General features: G+C 47.6%; 1 protein-coding gene across 2 annotated transcripts in view; it reads right to left on the bottom strand.

The window, feature by feature from the left end:
* The window catches only part of VSTM4 (V-set and transmembrane domain containing 4), a 105,093-nt gene that overhangs the window by 63,389 nt on the left and 20,334 nt on the right, over window positions 1–21,370 (bottom strand). Inside the window, exons 3-4 of one of the 2 annotated variants that reach the window (XM_066243634.1) lie at window positions 9,815–9,883; window positions 882–989 (exon numbers count right to left, since the gene is read on the bottom strand). In XM_066243634.1, the coding sequence (XP_066099731.1) occupies window positions 882–989; window positions 9,815–9,883 (177 nt within the window). The remainder of the gene's footprint in view (window positions 1–881; window positions 990–9,814; window positions 9,884–21,370) is intronic. The other variant, XM_066243635.1, reaches the window with a different exon arrangement.

Here is a 21,370-nt window from a genome sequence, read left to right on the forward strand (position 1 = left end):
GCTATACTAATGTTTTCTCCATTACCCAGATGGGGAAGGGGAGGCACAGTGGGTAAGCCATCAGCTGGTAAGTGAAGGGTTGCCATGTGGACCTAACATCTGAGCCCAGTGCTCACCTAGATTGTCTCTATGAGCTACAGGATCTTCCCCTGTTTCTGAAATTCTGACGGGGGTGGCAGGGAAGGTGCCTGAGGAAAAATGTGCAGGAGTGGGTGGAAATGTGACATCAGGGCTTAGTGAGAGGAGAGCTAGAGACAGGAAGCAGACAGTACTCACAGGGGGACTCAGGGTCACAGGAAGAAAGAGTAAAGTGAAAAAGGGGCAAGGACAGTCCAGGGAATGGGGACATTCACAAGAAAAAGTGGACACTCATTCTGGATGGGTGCCCTCTTTTCTAACCCCACCTGCCTCCCAGGCACAGCACCGGCACCGCACTCAAATTACAAGCACTCCATCAACACTCAGTCTGAGGAGGTGGCGGCGATCCCACTTCGTTTCATAATGAGGAAGCTGAAGTTCAGAGCAATTCAGGAAAGTTTCTAAAAACTCAGCCTCAAGTGATGGAGAACCAAACCCAGCAAGCTTCACCGGGTCCACAGCCTCTTCTGGGAACGTAACAGGGCTAAGGGCCCTCAAACAGGGAAGGGAAGGATTTGAGAGAGAGGAATAAAAGGATTTAGAGGATGCCAACCGCGGTCACCGTGGATTTCAGCAGAGTGTCAGGAAGACACATATCACTCACGAGGCTCCCAGTCACAGGTAAATAACCCCTGCCTCATGCTGTCTCTTTTCAACCAAGGTGGTACTTTGCCCAGCGCTCTCTAGCTGGCTGTGGTCAGGCTGTGCTCCCGGTCCAGACATGCCCTTATCTGTTCTCTTACCTCTGGATTTCCTCTTGCTGAACACCGACTGCCAGGCGATGGTGAGGGTGAACAGCAGGACACTGAGGATCCCCACGCAGCACACGAGCACGGCATACACATAGAGATCTGAAAGGCAAGGACACGGGGGCTGACTCAGACAGCCCCCCTCAGAGGAGAGGCACCACATACAGCGAACTTCATAAATGTCATATAAATCAAACCAAAAGGAACCACTAACCCAAATGCAAATTATAAACTAGAAAACTTTTGGAGAAAACATAGGAAAAAAATCTTTGGGAAATCTGAGATTAGGCAAAGAATTTTTAGACCTGCCACCAAAAGCACCATCTACAAAAGGAGAATATATTTGACTCCATCAGATTAGAAAGTTTTGCTCTGTAAATGCCCATGAGAATAGGGTAAAAAGACAAGCTACGGACTGGGAGAGACTATTTGCAAATCACAAATTGAAAAAAGGACTAATCTCTAGAAGATAAAGATCTCTCAAAACTCAACAGTAAAAACTAAACAATCCAATTAGGAAATAGGCAGAAAAACGTACAGACATTTTACCAAAGACTACACAGGCAGCAAATAAGCACAGGAAGACGTTCAGCCTCCTTAGCTAACAGGAAAATGCAAATTTAAACCACAACAAGGTATTCCACACCTATCGCAACAGCTAAAATAAAAACTGGTAACAAGACCAAGTGCTGAAATGGATGGAGATAACCTGGGTCAGTCAGACTTTGCTGGTGAGATGATAAAATGCTATAGCCACGTCTCTTAAAAGACATACCTACAACCAGCATTCAACCCTGCAGTGACACTCCAGGGCATTTGTTTCAGAGAAATGAAAACTCAAGTTCACCCAGAAATTGGCACATGTGTGTTTATAGCCTCTTTCCTCATAGTAGACAAAACTACAGACAGAACCATGCTCCTTCAGCGAGATCATGGTTAAACCACCCGCAGTCTATCCACACCACGGAGTCTACGCAGCAATGAAGGAGAACAAACCACTGAAACATGCACTGACCTGGATTATGCTGAGTGAAAAAAAAAAATCCCAAAAGATGACATACTGTGAGATTTTATTTTCTGTAATGTTTACTTTATATACCATTCTTGCAATGACAAGAGTATAGAAATAGAGACAGCAGAGGGGCCAGAACTTAAGGAGGGAGGAGGAGAGCGCGTTCGGCTGTAAAGGACCCTTGAAGTGATGGGAATGGTCTGGGTCTTGGCTGTATCAGTGTCAACATTTGGGTTGGGGATATCGTACTAGAGTTTTCCAAGATGTTACCATAGGGAGAAATTAAGTAAAGAGTATGAGCCAATACAAAGGACCTGTCTCTGTAAAATTTCTTAGAAATACAGGTTAAAGTTCAAATAGGTACCATGTTCACATAAGTCTTAGTCAGCTTGGGTTACTATAACAGAATAGAGGCTGTGTAGCTTACACATTTATTTCTCAGAAGAACAAGGTGCTGGCAAATCTGGTGTCTGGTGAGAGCCCTCTCCCTGGTTTAGAAACCTCTGCCCTTGGTGTCCTCACATGGCAGAGAATAGAGACAGCAAGCAATCTTCTCAAGGGATCTCCTTTTATAAGGACACTAATGCCACACAGGGACATCCCATTCTCATCATCTAATCACCATCCAAAGAGCCCACCTCCTAAAACTATCACATTAGGTGTTAGGGTTTCAACATGAATTTTGAGGGACACAAACATTCAGTCCATAACATTAGCATCCATTTCTTAAACTCTAACGATTGACTTGATCACCAAGCTGATGATAAAATGCTCAGAAAGTGAAAAGCCAAAAGCTTTATTTTAACCTGTCTGCAGCAAAATGCTGCATGTGGCTGGACTTGGCAAATGTCTGAACTTAGCAAAACGTGTCTCTCCTGACTTAAATTTCTTCCACCAACAGACACGAATCGTCAGCCATGTCCAGCACACTTTCAGACACAAGAAGTATAACAACAAGCATCCAGAGGCCCTCTCATCAAGAAATCAGAGGCCACGTTGCACTTGCAGCCACAGGCACCTGTGCCCAGTACTAAGAACAGGCAGGGGGGGACGCAGCCCAGCCTGGGGGGGCCACGAGGGGCTTCCCGGAGGACTGAAACCTGCTAAGGTTCATATTTAAAATAAAATAGAAAGTCAAAAGTATGTAGAGAAAATAAAATATATGCAGAAAATAAATATATAGAGAGAAATAGAATCGAGCCTCTGTTATCCTGAGACAAGGACGGCTAACATTTGGTGCACTTTATGCTGCATGTGTGTATATTTGTAAATTATAATCGTACAGCTTTCTGTTTAATCTCATCTTCTCATTAAGCTCGCTTCAAAAACATATAAACTGTTTTTTAAAATATGATAAAAATTTAAGCCCTGGCCGGTTGGCTCAGCGGTAGAGCGTCGGCCTAGCGTGCGGAGGACCTGGGTTCGATTCCCGGCCAGGGCACACAGGAGACGCGCCCATTTGCTTCTCCACCCCTCCGCCGTGCTTTCCTCTCTGTCTCTCTCCTCCCCTCCCGCAGCCAAGGCTCCATTGGAGCAAAGATGGCCCGGGCGCTGGGGATGGCTCTGTGGCCTCTGCCCCAGGCTCTAGAGTGGCTCTGGTCGCAACATGGCAACGCCCAGGATGGGCAGAGCATCGCCCCCTGGTGGGCAGAGCGTCGCCCCCTGGTGGGCGTGCCGGGTGGATCCCAGTCGGGCGCATGCGGGAATCTGTCTGACTGTCTCTCCCTGTTTCCAGCTTCAGGGAAAAAAAAAAAAAAAAAAAGAAAATATGATAAAAATTTATATTGATATAAGTGACTTGATATCTCATTATTGGCTACTCAACGTGTTCCTAACAGTCCTCTGTAGTAAATGGGTTTATGAAGAGCATTTATAAATTTAAACGGTAATGCATCCCTCACATTAGGCCCTTAAGATTAAGGTCCTACAAGTAAAATTGCTTAGTCAACAGGAATTCACCTTCATAAAGCCCTCTGGTCCTGGAGAAGCAGTTAGGTAAGTGCTCAAACGGAAAAAGCAAGCATGTTAGGGGTGGCAGGCTGGCTGGCGTCCAGGGCACGCCTGGGGAGGCGGGTTATGGTCTGAGAGAAATGGAGGGAGGATGGGATGAAATCAAGACATTTTGGCTTCCTTTTGACTCTCTTTCCACAGCCCCCGCCCCAGGGAAGCCCAGTGCAGCCTTTGCCAGGAGCCCTGGCGCCCCGCCCATGGGATAGGCTAAATCAGCTATTTTGCCTAAACTACTGTGAGTGGGGTTCTGATTTGGAAACACAGAAGCTGGGGGGGGGGGACACGACACAGCAGAACAAGGTTGCAGGTACAAGGAGCACCTGCTCTGCTATTTAAGGGAGCCGTTGAGGGAGCCGGGTAAGGGAGTGTCTCCCACAAAGGGAGCTGGGAGCCAGTCACAGGCACAGGGAGGGCTGGGGGGTGCGTTCTGAAAGCCAGTAGAGTAGAACCTGTGACAGAGATTCCTTAATCACAGGAGGTGCTGCAGGAAGACATTCATTAATTTTCCCACTAGAAAGCTACTAGAAAAGGTGGGGAGGGGAGCTAATTTAGGACGATGGCGAGAACAAAGCCAGGTGACAGGGGTTGAGGGTTCCATGGTGTGTCAGGAGTTAAAGACAAAAACAGACAAAACTCTCTCCTACAACCACAAGAGAAACAGCCTCTCTGTAGAGACGCCTGTGTCTCAGATGTGTGGGCTTTGTAGATTAACAATGTAGAGTATTCCACGAGTGGTCAGAGTTAGGAGAGAGGCTTGGGCTTCCATTTTATAAAACATGAAATTCTGAGGGACAGGAGTCACAGAGCAGGACACATGACAGGATAAAGGCCGGGCCAGTGTGTGGAAAACACATGACCAATCCTGATTTCACACCGCTGAGTAACCTACCCCAAGAAGAGGGTTGCCCAGCCATTTCTGACACAAGAGGAGAGGGAACTGTGTGATCGCAGCTCCAGGCAGGCAGATATGGGCCAGGTGGACACAACACCTGTCTCGAAGGGACTCCAGACATGTGGGCCCCTGGAGCAAAAGGCAAGGAGAATATGGCTATGGCCTCATTCTTGGAACGAAGAAAAACCTTCTTACTCCATGCCACAAGAGCAGCACAGTGTGAGCTACAAGCTCACCTCCCCATCAGAGCTCCTTCCTGCATCCCAGGACTGCAGAAGCCAAGGAGGGACAAGGCCACGGCGAGCGTCTCCCTCAAGTGCCCAGGAACACACATTCAACATCTGTGGTCCACTCTGCTCTGGCAGGAGACGAGGGCTTTCAACAGGCCCGTGGTGGGGTAAGGTTTCAGATTACAGCCTCCTCCACATGGCACAAAAGGGGCTCTCCACAGGCAGTCATGGGTACAGGATTATAAAACATCTGCCAGTCTGGAAGACTCAGCAAGACCCTGAGCACACAGGCCCTCTGGTCTGTGGACACTGGCCAATGGGTATTGCTGTCCCTGTGTGTCCCCGCAGGCTGATGACTGTGCCTGCCTCTGTTGTGTTCTTGGAGCTATGTGAAGCTTAAAAAGTGTGGCCTGCAGGAGCAGAAAAGCTAAAAACAAACAGAAAAAATGCCTGAGTTTCCCTAAATTGCACAGCAACCATTACTCCAAAGTTCTCATTTTTTCCTCGGTTCCAAGCTTTCCTTTTGGTACACAAACCCTGAGCCATTTAAGCCAGGGTCACAAACTCCAGGGCCACCTCTCACAGGGTGAGCTAAGGCAAAGCTGTGACTGGCCTGACAGGAGCAGCCGTAGCCCTGTTCAGGGCAGCGTTCTTGGGCCGCGAAGCCCACCCAGTGCCTTTAACTTTGTACAAACACCTCCCTAATTATAAATGTCGGCTCCAAGGTTTGAAAACAGACCAGGCCAGACAGTGCTAGTGCAGAGACTGCACCCAAGCCTCCAGGTCCAAGTGTAACAAAAACATCTGCACTTCACTAAATCTGAGATTTGCTTTTAAACTACCATGTATACCTACACACTCAGAATTACTCTAAAAATCGTCTTATTGTCCCCACGTTCATTTGTACTTCTGTCTTCTGCGGTGGCACTTCCAAAGGCACCAACGTCATTTTTAGGCTCCATTGCAAGCTGCCTCACAGAACGTGTCTCCTCCCCGCAGCCCAGGCCTCCCTGAGTAGAGAGCAGGGCTGGCAGGCTGGGGTGATGATAACACAGCAGGGAGCCTGAGACGGGACACAGAGCATCTGCATGCCAGCTCCTGCCCTTCCAGGAGGCCCTGCCATGACAGGCTGACAGGCCAGGCAGAGGAGCTCCTCAGGAAAGACCACCAGCACCTGTTCCTGGGCAACCGTGAAGCCTGCAGGGGCATTCAGAGCTGCTTTGAAACCTGGTGACCCCAGCATTCCTTGGCACAGTGGAGGAACCCAACTCCCCGGAACCACAGACTCAAGGAAGTTAATGCCAGTCCTCTACAGGTCCGGAGCAAATGCCAATACCTAGGAGATCACAGTTCCATGGAGAAAGCTATGTGCTTCTGTTATACTCTCACACAGCCTGAAACACCATCCTGCTCTGGGAAAAATACCTCAGCAACAGCCCAGAGTGCCTGTAACTCACTCCAGCACCTCATGAGAGGCCTGACAATGCCTGTGTGTGTGTGTGTGTGTGTGTGTGTGTGCGCGCGCGCGCTCTAAGCCCTGGAGGACGGGTATCCATTGGCAATCCCCAGTGGCAGCTTTCTCCATCCAGGAACAAAAGGGCAAAGACCTGGGACCAGGTGCCAGGAAATTGTAGCCACAGCCCTCACCTCACCAACACTGTGGCTAGGTTAAAAGAGCAAACTGCAGGGAAACTGGTGCCAAAATCACAGGAAAAGAGCACTGTGGAAACAGCTGCCTGAGGCTGCCACAGTGCAAATACCCAGTCTGCTTCTCAGAGGGGACCTCTCTTTCCAGGCCAGGAGGAGGACAGAACGTGTGTAGGGCCACGGACATTGCATGGAGAGCGGAATAGAGAATAACCCTGATATTCTGCAACTGCCCATGAACTATTATTAATCATACAAAGTGTTTTAGAGATGCTGATTATGCTGCAAGGTGTGTGTGGACTAAATGCTACAATCCTTATAAATATATAAAGTCTTGGTCTTTGCAAATTCTTTGATCTTTTCCTAAATAAAGAGCTCAGATTCTCAGAGGGGGAAAACAGGGTCTGGGATACAACTAAGAGACCTCCAGGAGATGTTCACGCATCAATTGAGAAAGAGGGCTCCTGCTGTCACAGCGGCCACAACCTGCCTTCAGGGGCTGCCAGCTCCCTGGCCCACCCCCTGCCTGGGCCATCGCAACACGGGCTAAAACCAATCCCTTCTCCGACTGCTTCATCCTCTGAGGAATAAGGTGACTTCCACGTCTTTGCTAATAAGCACACCTTCACTGGATGAAAGGCTAAGGTAGGACATTTGGAATTGTTTTGCTAGAAGGTCATCAAGTAGAGAAAAAGGCAGCTGTCACATGCCCAGAGGAAAAGCAAGGAACACGAAGAATCACTGTGAGAGTAAAGCGCAGCCTAAGAAACACAGTATTTATGGCTTCAGAACTACACAACAAACCCTAGGGCCTACCTGCGTGACACTTTATGGCCAGCAAACAGTGTTCAGAATAAAGGTTGCATTTTTTTCCAAAGAGCAAGTGCCTCAACCCAGTGCTTACATCTAGCTTTGGAGGCGGGGTTAACTCTAGTTGTTCTCCAGGTAGGCAGGCGTGGCCAACAGTTTTTGCCTCCAGGCCAGATTAGAAAAACTTTTTCACAGGCCAAACGAAATATTAAAATTAAAAAATGTTAACTACAAAAACGATTCATTTAAGTAAACAAAATTTTATTATGTAATTTGTTTATGAATAAATGTAAGTAATTTAGTACAGCAAATTATCAAAGAAACTAATGTGACGTGTTGAGACACTTTGCATCACCTATTATTTTTTTAATATCTGGCTCTATACCTGCAGTAGCTATTCTTAACACAGCCTCCAAATGTAAATCATTCAATCTTGACCTTGTACTTTTATTTAGATTCATTAAAGAAAAAGTTTGTTCACAAATATAAATTGAGCTTAAGATTACTAAATATTCCTTGGCAAGTTTTTTTAAATTTCTATATTTTCCATTATTCAATTTCTTATAAAAATTGCACAGATGAGTACAAAAGTTGTAAATCTTTATAATGGAATTTTTAAAAAAAAATAAATAAGTATGGCAAATCCATTCAACCAATTATTGGAAGTTAACCCTAGATTAGTCACTTGTGGAATTCTTTTCCGCATATCACTATCTTCTGAAATATCTCGATTTCCAATAATCAAAGACACTTCCGCTTCTGAGTAGCTGAGATTTTAACTTTCATTGTGTACACAATGGTTAGATATTGTAGTTTATGTATAACGATTTAAAAGTACCACTTTTTCATTTCCACAGTGCATTGTGCAGAGAATACTAAAAATTTAATGGCAGGCCACATAAACTCCTTACGCAGGCCGGCCCCGCCTGCGGGCCGTATGCTGGCCATGCCTGCCCTAGGGCAAGCTTTGCTCCCAACACACCTGCAGAGTTAACAAAAGGGGATGGTGAAGCCCCAGGCACACCCCTCTCCTAAGGTCCTTTACACAAGGTCATTCTTGGCAGTAAATGCTCTGCCTTCACCATGTCATTCTTCACAATTTCTTGATCACCTCTTAATAGTAATCGTTTTTTTTAATTGAAAATTAAATTTAATGGGGTGACATTGATCAATAAGAGTAGATAGGTTTCAGGTCAACTTTTCTATGATATATGAACGATTGATTGTGTTGAGTATCCATCACCCAAAGTCAAATCATTTTCCGCCACCGTATATTAGTCCCTCTTTACTCCCCTTCCCCTGGTAACCATTTCACTTTTATCTACATTCATGTGTTTAACCAGCTTTGTACTGATCAAAGGCTCTGCCTGAGAACGTACAAAGTACATTCTTCTTGTTGAGGGTCATAATCCTCAACCATTCTGTGACCATTTCTATGGCTTTCCTTTTTAAGGCGAGTTTCGTCAACCACGACATGCTTGACATTAGGGGCCATGTGCATTGTAGGCTGGCTGTTTAAGCAGCATCCTTCGTCCCTACCCAAGAGATAACAGGAGCACCAAAATGCTAGTTGTGGCAACCAAACATATACCCCTATCTTAACAAATGTTCCCTGAAGGGGCAAAATCATCACCTGTTAAGAATCACTGCTCCAAGGCTCAAGCTGGAGCTTTGTATCAGAACAAGCCAGATGGCTGGGCACCACCCCGGAGTTCCAGATCTGTAAGCAAGGGCAGTGTCCAACAAAGTCTGTTGGAACAGGCTCCCAGGGGACTGCTGCTATGCCGCTGTCTGAGACTAGCTTGGAGAGCCATGGTCTCAGGCCCTGGCTGCACACTGGAACCTTCCAGAGAACGTTCAGCAACTTCCAACTCAATGAGAGTTTCTAGAAACATGGGTAAGCATCAGTGTGGTTAAAGGTCCGCTGGTAATTCTACAATGAGTCGAAATCACTTGCTTGAGATTTCCAAACTATTTCCAGAATCCCAAACCCCTTAAGCACCTGAGATTAAAATTTGTCACAGTGGATATTCTTCCCATTTTTATAATACTTGAAGATTACCTCCCTAATGTCACCTAAGAGGAGGAATTCTGGACCAAAACAAAACAACCCCCAAACTGCACAGAACTTTCACCCCTACTTTTGCAAAACCCTGTGGCTATTACCACCAGAAATCCTGTCCCACTCTTGAGTAAGTGTAGGGCAAAAAGAACAACTTGATATTGTGGCAAAACTAAGAAGTTAAGGTCCTTTCCTCTGATTCCATTCCTTTCCTATTGTCTAAAAGTGGGGTAGCAGCTTATAATAAAAACATGCAAGCTTTACCTTCAAAAAATGCCCATGTCTCCTTCTTTTTTTCAAAGGACGAATCTTCTGAAGTTTTGAGGGAAATCACTGTAAGGAAGAAAGAAAGAAAAAGAAACAGGAAACATGAAGCAGAGCAGCTTTGGACCAGGTCCAACCTGCAGTCCCAAGTAACACCATGTGGTAGAGATGTACTTTTTATAAAGTGAATTTCACTTTTGCAAACCCACATTTAATCGTCACACCTCACAGGCCACACAGAGGCGCAATGATTTACACAGAACAATGAGAGACAGAAGGAAATTAAGATGTCTGTTTAAAAGCCAATAAATAGCAAGAAATTTAAAAAAAATTCAAGATAAGTCCCACTTGCCTCATATCCTTGCAAAATAAAGATTTCTCCAATGAGAATCCCAAGAACCAAAACATTATTACCATTTGGTATTCCAAGACAGAGGAGACTCAGTCACCTGACGACTCAGGGTCAGAACTCTGCGCACCATTTCCCATGCAAGACAGTCACCCAAAGCAGCAGGCATCTGACTTTGAGATGACACCACCTTGTCTGCTCCCAGTCCGTGGCTGATCCCTGAATTCCCTGTGCCTACTGTCAATGGTCATTCAAACAGAACTGAGCTACAGTGTATGAAACCTCAAACGTCACAGTAAAGAGTCTGAAAGCATGGAGGGCTTCCATTCACAGGGGTAACATATCGCAAGTAAATATCTAACAATGAAACCTGACAAAAACATACAGGGAATTAAAATATGGCCTGATATTTTAACTTCTGAGATTACAGGAATGTTCTGTCTGCACTGTACAGTAGCCATGACCACACATGGCTACTGAGCACATGGAACATGGCCAGGCCAGTGGAACAGAGAAACTGAATTTATAATTGTAGTTCATGTTCATTAATTCAAATTGAAATAGCTGCATGTGGGCAGTGGCTACCAAATTGAAGAGCTCTAGAAAAGAGAATCTAGGACCCAAATGAAAAGAATCTATCTATCAACCTACCTTACCTGTCTATCTATAGCCATCCATCTATCTATCTATCTAAAATATATACGCACATATATAATTGATTATATAATATAAATGTATTTACAAAATATAAATAAGTCACTAGGAAAGCTGAAATGCAGATTTTTTTCAGCATTTCTAATCCTCAGAAGGAGGATTTTTGTCTGTTGGAAGTCTGTCTGCCATGACAGGAGAAGAACCCCTGTCTTATTAAAACCTAAATTCCCTAAAACCAGAAGCTATATCTTCTATCTCTATATCCCCTTCATGTGGCACATGGCCAGGCATGGGGTAGGCACCTAGTAAAGAAAAGATCTATTTCTAATGACCCAGTAAGTAATCTGGAAGTCCAGATCAATCTCCCAGTGGATATTTGGTCTTGCATGTGATATTAGATATGTCAGAAAATTTGTCCCACCCAGAGCTTCTATAATCATGACTGCCAGAGCAACCAATCAGATGTTCCCTTCAAGAATTTAAACATAGAAACAAAGTATACGCCTGGTTGTTGTGGACCCTGGGACTGAAGGAACCTGTGGACTTAGGAGCAGGTAGCTGTGTTTGGAAAACTGGCAAGCAGAGCAGAGTAGAAAGCAGAACCTGTAAGGAGAAGATGGAGGTGAGAAGACCGACGGGAATCAGAGACTTGACCTTGATAGCACTTTGGGTCCCAAGAGGGCTGACGTATTGTGATTGGATTCCATGAGCTCTGTTATCCTTAAACTACCTAAACTACCCCTCCTCCCTTCTGAATTGGCTTGCGTGGTTTTTATGGCTTCAACTAATGGAACTTAGGCTAGGCTTACCATAAAGAGTCTTAGTGAAGACAAGACAGAATGAAGAAATGCATCTCCATGCGCTTATGTTTTTGGACAGTCAGGCATGCCTATCATGGCCCAAAGCCTTACCGCTCCAAGTGTACTCATGAACCAGCAGCTGCAGCACCTGGGGCTGGTGAGAAGTACAGAACCACTGGGTCCCAAGCCATATCTATGGGATCGGCATCTGTTCTCAAAGCCAGATTCCCTGGGTGAACCAGATGCATGTTCTGAACTGATGCACTGGGTTGAAACACTAAGAGATGAACTGATGTACACTGGGTTGAAACACTAAGCTGTCATTTGTTGGTTGTGGTGTGCCTCTAGGCAAATCCCTTAACTTCCCGGTACCTTAGTTTCTCCTCTTGCTATGCAAGGATAATAAGTCCATACTGTCAGGCTACACATGGGTATCAAATGGATTGAGACATGTGATGTGCTCAGAACAGTGCCTGAGACCTAGAAGCCATTTGTATGCACAAAGACATCAGCTCCCTTAGACAGGGATACCAGTCTATTCTAGCCCCCTCTAATTCTTACACCTAGGTCCAGCATGGCCCTTTGCTGTCAGCCCTTTGCCTCAGACAGTGAACCATCAGTTGTTCGAATGGTCCATAAGACAGGGGCCCCGTCCTTGCAGCAGCACGTCTGCGGCTCAAGCAGGCTGCCGCCGTCCCAGCCCCAGTGAGCACCCTCGCTGCTTTTCACTCATCTTTCATTCTCTGTCTTTTCAAACACTGCGGGCCCTTGATTTAGTCCAATCACAATTCCCTTTGCCTTATTTGGGACAGAAGGTGAGGTCTCCCACATGGACACCTGGTAATGAGTCTGAGCTGCAGGAGCTCTAGGCCAGGACCCCCACCGTGGCTACTTTATAGGAAAGGGCAGCAACCTGGATCAGCAACACCACTCATAACCTTATGCTTTTCCTACAAGAAAGAAAAATCTTTATATAAACTCTGCCCGTGTTTCAAAAGTCTTCCCAAGGTTCCACACAACAGTCTTATTTCAGCTGCTAGTCCCCTGCTATCTCAGAGTGAATCTGACACACTGTCAAGTGTGTCCTGAAGGTGTGTCTGAGTCCCCACACCATCAGGACACACTGTGGGGATAGCGGGGCTGACCTAACCATGGGGCTTCACTGTGGGCGAGCAGTTGGACCACTGACTTGAGTATCGCACTTCCCTCCCCAGCACAGCTGCGCACGGCAGACAGGAATCCGCTGTGGTCAGCCTGGAGAAGCTGAGCGGAGGGCCCACTGAGGGGCAGACAGGATAACAGAGGACGAAGCCCTTCAAAGACACATTTAGCTTGACTGAGGAGAGAGTAGCAAATTTTCCTGTCACAGATCACTAACGCTGGTCAAAAAACTCTATGACATCAAATGTCAATCTCTTGATCAAAAAGCATGTGTAACAGTTTCCACTGACTTTGGCCATCATGAGGGGACAGCCTGTCAGTTTCAGCTGTGTTTGCCTCACTTGTGTGGCCTAGCCAGAGTCTGGGACAATTGGGAAAAAGGCAACAAGGAGTATATCCTACCCCTAGTCCTGGTTCTTCCAAAGCATCAGCTTGGGAAGCTGAAAGTCCTTCCCTCCCACAGCTACCTGGGCCTGGGCAGCTCTGTTTACTCCCTCGGTAGTTAGGGGATTCGCCTGCTGCCAGCCTTGTCTCCAGCAGGTGGTCTTGTAGAACCCTGATGCTGGGCAGGGCGGCACTCCTCTGGGTTTCCATGGCTGGGAGGGGTTATGGGACTTCTGTCCCCTGCCCAGGAGGGGGCATGACTAAAGAAAGCAACTCCACTGGCTCCCCTCCTGCTCCCATCTTCACTCACCCCCTTTCTTACCGCTCATGGGGTAAGGGGTTCCCCTGATCCAAGGGGGCTTCTGACAGGCTGCTCCTCTCCAAGTGAGAGGGACACAGTCAACACCCCACTACACCCTGCTCCAGGCAGCCTCTGCCTGGCCATGCGCTCTGAGACTGGCTTTCCAGCCAAGAGCTAATGTGGGAGTGGGCAGCATGTGCCCTCTTGGGGATGTCTCATTACCCCAGCGGCTGTGAGTGTTGCCAGCCTGTTTCCTGGGGAGCCTTACCTGAGGCCACTCATGGGCACCCTCCTCCTCCATCCTTCCTAGATCCAGAGATCTCAGAAGGGTGGGCACTGGAAGGACCCACTCCTCACACAGGGTTCGGGGCCTGGAAGAGGGTGGGGAGAAGGGGAGTAGACTGACCAGGGCAGCAGAAAGAAGCCCATTTGGTCCCAGCATCTAAACACTCCTCAACACAGCTCTACCAGAACTCGAGTGGGCACGGGCTCTGTTGGACCCCGGTGCCCACCTGTGACCCAGTTGGGGCTCACAGTCAGAAGGAGTATTGGGAGCCCTGTGGAGTCAAGTCTTCAGCAGACCTATTGACAATTTTGTCCTTTCAATGGGATCCTGGCACCCAGGGTGCACAGCTTACCTGCTCTCCTGGAGAGATGGTGACCCAGGTGACAGAGCTACAGGCCGGCCCGGCCCGGCCCGAGAGCAGTTGGATGAACCCCAACAAGGAGCTCACTCTGAGAGACACCAGGTACCTCAGCTGCTCTGGGAAGAACCGGTTAAAAGTGGCCCAGGATCAAACAGGCTGGAAGGACACCGCACAGGGATGCCGAGACACCTCGATCTTATCGGTCTCGTGTCTGGAAGAAGCTGCACGGAATGAAAGGACCTTCGTCAAGTCTCCTTTAACAGGGCCTGCAGGGAAGCCATCACTCAGACAGGTGTGAAAACTGAGAGCCTGGATTGCTGGCTTGAACAGAATGCTCACCTATGCCCTGGGGAGGGCGTGTTTCATAGGCAGGGACAGGTTGTGTCCCGAGTTCACGCCAAGACCCTGTGACAGTGCCAATACCCTCCATGCCGAGGCCCCACATACACTGCTGTTCCCTTCCTGGTGCCTGTTCACTCAGGATACTGATACCTTTATCCAGACCTGTGACGGAGGACTGACCTCATCATCCATGGAACAGAGAGATAATGATTTGTAGAGGCCCTGGGAAGACCCCCTCTTTCCCAGAATTCTTTCCCACCGGTTCACCTGTGCACCCAATTCCTTTAATCAAGAATCCTACAATTAAAGAAGCTAACATCACATCTGTAGGTTCCATCCAAAGAAAGGTGCACATTTCTGACACAGAAAGCCTTCTAGAATGCAGGTGTTGATGGAGAGGAGTGTGAGGAGGGTCCTGGCACAGACAGAGCAGTGAGGGGGCCACAGGAGCTGGAGCAAGGATGTGGGACAGACTCTGAGTTTAGGAGACACATCTTCATTTCTCTTTCCAGGCCAGGCTAAAGTATTCTCCAGCTTATCCACATCTTAACTGCACAGGGTGTTGCTTTCACTTAGTGCCCAAAGCCTAAGATTTCTAAAATTTCAGTGTGCAGGAGAATGAATGGGGATTCTTGTTAAAAGGGGGATTTCTAGGCATCACCCTGAACTTCTGCTCTGAGAAATCTGGAGTGAGCTCAAGGATCTGCAGGATTAGGGAGCACTCCTTTAAGAAACTTCTGAGGCTTGAGGTCCCCCCCTTCCCCTGATAAGCCCTGCCTCACACACTCCTAGTGAGAGTGAGCACTGAGTGCACAAATTCGTCATGAGGAGCCAGACCCTAGGCCTCCCGTCCTGGGCCAGGGCGGGATCCAGAAGGCATGAAACCAACACCTTTTCAATTCAATCTGGAGAAAAGAAGACAAGCAACAAACTAAAGCCGACGCCAATCACACAGTGTGGTTTACAGAGTGAAAGGCACGGCTTTGGAGAAGTTCTTTTCACAGGACAGGCATCTGTAAGGGTCATCATGCCTTCCATGTGTCTGACGCAAAGTGGGAAACTGAAGTAAATGTGAGTCAAGAGAGGCCTTCCTGCAAGATCAGCTAGTGACTGTGCACCTCCCCTCTCCACTGCCGCTGACTGCACTGCTGCACAGTGTCTATAGACTTGTTCATACTGTTCCTTACCCACCACCCCAGCTGAACAGGCAGGGACTATATGTCTTTTTCACTTTCTGGAATCCCTCTGGGTCTTAACAAGTCACGGTTACTCTGAATGAACAAATTAATGAAACAAACATACCCTCCAGGTGGGTCAGGACACTGGAGCCACAACATATTCCATTCCGGGAGACATGGAAGAGAGGCCAGGGCACAGCACGCCATCCTTCACCTGGAGTCCCTGCACTCCGGCCATCAAGGCTGCCTCCTCTACGGTGTCCTTGCCTTGACCTTGCTGTGGGTCTGTTATGATCTACTTTACAGCCTTCTTAGTTTCCTACAGAAGGGAGGGATAAAGTCCTCCAACCTTAAGAAGAAGGTTATTCTTAAGTTCTTTCAAGTTGAAAGGAGAGAGTCAGAGGTTGAATGCCCTGGTCCCTGGCACAGAGTGCTTGCTAATTTGCACCAAAGAGAGGTATAAAAATCTGCAGAGCAGACACCATCCTGCCTCAGTTTCCACAGATCAACGGAAGAGAAAAGTCTATGGGGACAGAAAGAGGTTGGTGCCATGAAATGTACACAATAGAGATGAGTCAGAAACTTTGCTCCAAAATTTTTAAAAACTGAATATACTTAGTTCACCGGCCTTCTTACTTAGTTCACCGGCTCCCAAGGGCGAAGCCTGATGTAGCTGTGTCCTCACTACTTGTAACCAGAACTGCATTCTCAGAGAAGGAACTGCAGCCCCAGAGACATAGAGACTGTCTCTCTCTGCTCCCACAGTAGGCTTCATGCCTCTAGTTCCCTCCTGCCCCTCCAAGACACAGGTCAAAGGCAGCCCTCTGGGGACTTGGACAAAACCAGACATGTGAGGACCTCTGCATGTCCTGCCCTGACGGAGCAGCTGGGGGACACAGAAAAGCCCCCGCTTTATCCACGTCAAGTCATTCTTTTCCCTGGCATTCACTCTAAGACAAAGTCTACAAAACACAAACCAAAAGAGCAAACAAAAACATACTAAATAGACTTCCCATTGTGGCAGGGCAGCTAGAAAAGGAGCTGGCATTCTGAAGTGCAGACGGCCACAGAGTATAAAGACCATCTGTGTGTTCCCAAAGAGCAGTGAAGACACAGTGACACTTCCAGCTTGGTAACTGGCCCTTGTCCAGACACAGCTTCAGGGCAGGTCTATCCTTTTGCTTGCTATTACTTTCCACTCTTCATTGCCGTTAATTAAAATGATGTTTTACTGAAGAGTTTAGCTGACTCACTCATTCTTCTTTTGTGTGTGTGTGACAGAGACAAAGGGAGAGACAGAGAGAAGGATAGACAGGGACAGACAGACAGGAAGGGAGAGAGATGAGAAGCATCAATTCTTCATTGTGGCACCTTAGTTGTTCATTGATTGCTTTCTCATATGTGCCTTGACCGGGGAGGCTACAGCAGACTGAATGACCCCTTGCTCGAGCCAGCGACCTTGGGCTCAAGTTGGTGAGCCTTGCTCAAACCAGATGAGCCCGTGCTCAAGCTGACAACCTTGGGTTTTGAACCTGAGTCCTCTGCGTCCCAGTTCAATGCTCTATCTACTGCGCCACTGCCTGGTCAGGCAGACTCATTCATTCTTTCATCCAAAGAAACGATTCTGGAGCCCTCCTCTGTACCGTGCCCTGGGTCAGGTAAGGATGCATTTAAGAAGAATCTGGAATGCCTCTGGGGTCAAGTTCCTGGCCAAGTCCACCATGCCAACCTGTCCTTTCATCACTGTCCACCTTGGCCCTAACCAACCACAAACATGACTCCAACCTCAATTTCTCTTCTCCCCTGGCTACATCTTTGCAAAGGCTGTTTGGTCCCCTGATGTGGTGTGGCCCATCACCATGAAAGCCCTTCTCACCCTGGCACCCCAACAAAATCCCACATCTTCCCAGGTGACCTTCTTACATCCCCCCCAAAATGAACCCTCATCCCTCTCTCACTCCCGTGCCAGAGTCACCTTCTTGTATCACCCTTTCACACTTACTTTATTACCTACCTCGATAATGTTTATCTGACCTAAACCCATATCTTCATTATGTCCTTTCCTCTGGATTGTGACCCAGGGGCCCAGGACAGCAGGACTCAGACCTCCCCACTCCCCCTATCTCTGGGCAAGGCACAGTGACTACAGGCTCATCCACTGGGGCAGGGCACTTGGCTGCTCCGTTGACATTTTCAATCTCTTAAATTCTTCCAAGACAATGGCCAGCAGGATGAGGGTAAGGGACAATAAAGAGTTGTCTCAGTGGTGTTTAAATGGCACTCCAGCTGTCAGTTGTTCCCTGCGAGCTTCTGGACCTGCTGATACTTTAAATATCATGATGTGTGCTTGTTTAATTAAGCAGTGGCACTCAACGTTTAGTTAATCTCATTCCTAATTATCTCTCCCACGTCCCCGGAGAAAAAGGAATTATTTAATTTCTTCCACTAAAACTTGAAACATCAGCTTCCTATGGTAGGTACTTTCAGATCCAATTATTCAATTCCCTCTAACCTTATATCGTAATTTCATCTTTGCCCCCCAAATACTTTTAGGTAGCAGAACTTCCTATTTGCTTTGTGCAATCCTCACATTGTAAAAGCTTACTTATATGACTAAATCAAATAATGATGCAGCTTATTAAAATATGTGATTTGGTGTTAGATTGAAATACTGATTAAATTGCAGGAGACAGCCTTTGCAAATGAGTTCTATTACCCATATCATCACTACTGATGAAGATCTATCAGGCTGTTGCATCTGTAAGTGGCTAAGTTTGGCTGAAAAGTCATTGAGGGCAATTTTTTTATTTTTATAAAATTTAGAGAATTGAAGCTATTGAACCCCTAAGAGGAAAATCCTAAAATGAATGACAATTACATTCTTGTGAACCCTGGGAGGTTGTGCTCCCTGGTGCATAGGGCCCATGCAGTGCGCTCAGGCTGAGCCCCCAAAACTGGCCCTTCTCAAAGCTCAGCAACAGCTAAGGACATGTGGCACCCAGGACTGTACCAGAGTTTGTCCTTGACTGGGAGCCCCCAGACTCCATCTTGGAAACTCTCCCATGGACACCTGAAGAAAAAAAACAGGCTTAAGGGCTAGCCCAGCTTCTCATCCCCACCTGGGCCATCTTCTTGCTTAAAACAGGATCTGCATGTCCTGGGAAGGACCAGGCCAGATCAGTGTCCAAGGAGGACATGCGTTGGGGTCATGGGGACACCAGGCAGGATGGGCAAGGCATACAGGCTGTGAGACTCAGAAAGCTCAGTAGCAGAGGCATCAAAGGGAGAGTGAGGGATTACTAACCAGCAGAGACAGAACAAACAGAAAGTGCCCGGAGGCAGGGACACCGGGTATAAGCAGTGAAGGGAATGGAGAGGGTGACGGGGACCCTGATGTCCCAGTAATGGAAAGGAGGCTGGCTTAATCTATAAACTGCACACCAAGTGCAAAGAGAGTGACTTGCCAACAGAGAGGCGGAGAGCAAATGCAGGGACAGACACTGCTGTGTCTGTAGGGACAGGGCACACGGACATCTTCAGAAAGACTAATGGCAAAGTTTTTTTTGCCACAATGAGCGATACATTACTTTGCACTTATTGGAGAGAGCTGGCCCCTATGTATCAAATATCCACCTCATTTCAAAAGTGAGCTCAGAATTTACCAGAAAGAGAATACCTTCTCTCAGTCTCTAGGGAAGAATTATGCTCTCAGATCTTAGGACAGAAATACTTCTGAATTGTTGGACCCAACTCCTCAAAAATGCAAAACTTTGTTAGCTATGGCTTCTGACCTAAGGGTACCAAAATCCAAGAACAATTGGAAATCTCTGCACTAGTCTCTCTATTATATCTTCAAGTCAGATACCTCTGAACACCCCCAAAAATGTCACCCCTGAAAAAGAGAGTCTCTAAGCAGCTTCATCTTCCTGCCAGAAAGAACCCTGCCCTCTGCTCACACTCTCAGTATCCCACCCTGACCTCCTCCCACCAGCTCCAGCCTTGTTATGCCTCCTGTTTGGGGTACAACGCACTCAGGACTCTGCTCCCTGCTATTTCTGGGTTTGGGTGGGTGCCCTCATCGTTTCACCTGCAGGGAGGCCCACACCTGCATCTCCCCTGTTCCTGACGAACGAGCAAGAAGCCATCGCCTGGGGAGGATGGTTCCTGGCATGGAGGACGCGGGGCTCTATGGCTGCTGACATGGCAATAGGCAGACCTCATGACTGCCTGGGTCCCTGCCTCCCTGGGTTCCATGCAGGCTGATCTTCTGGGTCCCAGAAAAGTGCTGCTGCCCCCTCCCTCTCTGTGCCGCTCTTCCATTGAGGACACTTTCCGTCCTCTGATGGCCAGTGGGCTGGCCTAGAGGAACCCAGACCACAACCTGAACCAAGCTAACTCCTCCTGCTGCCCCAAGTGTTGATGTGTCCCTGGGGACCTCACCTAGCCCACCTCCACGGTTGTATTTGTTTGACTCAGATAGTAGTTCTTGTTAGCCAGATCAGACAGAAGCATCACCTCCATGTCTATGTACCTACTGGACATCGGTGTGGGGTAGCCTCCTGCCATATCACTCTCAATCCTAAGTGTCCCCATGGCACAGCAGCATCTCCGTGGTCCCCTCCCAGCCGGGCCACCACCCTGCACGTACTGACTGAATTAGACCAGAGGGTGGTATCTCAAATGTCTCCCCCTTGCCCACATCCAGTCAATTTTAAAGTCTTCTCATTTGACCTCTAAATGTCTTTCCAGTCCTACTTCCAAGTTTAGTCCTCTATCATTTCAAGCCTGGGCAACTATAAAGGACACTCTCCCCTTACCCTCTAGTCTGGTTCCTCCAAATCCATGTACCAAGCAGCGGACGGAGGGATACAGTAAAAGACTTTAAATGCTTCCCAGGGTTCCCATGACCTAAAGCAGAGATTCCTCAAACTTCCCACTGATAATGTCACCTAGTGAGACTGCGTGTTAACTATTCACAGTCCATCCTAGATAGAACAGACACTTTCCATGTTAACAGTGGCCTCGATGATGCTTATGTGTAAGCAAGGTTGAGAATACCACCCTACAAAATCAAGTATAGACCTGACCTGTGGTGGCACAGTGGATGGAGCATCGACCTGGAATGCTGAGGTACCTGGTTTGAGGCCCTGAGCTTGCCCCGTCAAGGCACACGCAAGAAGCAACTACAAGTTGATGATTCTTGCTCCTCCCCGCCTTTCTCTCTCTCTCCTGTCTCTAAAAGATCAATAAATAAAATCTTAAAATCAGAATCCAGTGTAAATTCCTCAGTATTTGGTACAAGCCCTTCCACCCTGCTACGTGATCCCAGAATGCTCCATTCGACCCTTTACCATTACATGCACACTGTGACGTCACCTCTGTTTGTACATCACCACCCCCATGGACAGATCCAGGCACGAGTCCCCACATCTTCAGCACAGTGTGGGCCTGACACAGAGCAGGTGCTCAATAAAGTGCCCACTGTGTGAAGTGGTAAACGGGTCCACTGAGCAGGGCTGAACACTGTAGCCGATATTACTCCCTCAACACACTTTCTTCCCGAGCGCAGCCTGGCTTCCTCGGCTGAACTATATCTGAAAGCTGCTACTCATTTCCCTACCATCGTCGCCACCCTTCTGTTGTTTGAGATCTATCTTCTGGAAATGAGGCTCCCCAGACCGTGTAGTCTACATTACGATCTCACCAGCACAGTACACACGACACAATCGTTCCTTCTTGG

Source organism: Saccopteryx bilineata, chromosome 9 (assembly GCF_036850765.1).
Source record: "Saccopteryx bilineata isolate mSacBil1 chromosome 9, mSacBil1_pri_phased_curated, whole genome shotgun sequence".
NCBI classification, from domain to species: domain Eukaryota; kingdom Metazoa; phylum Chordata; class Mammalia; order Chiroptera; family Emballonuridae; genus Saccopteryx; species Saccopteryx bilineata.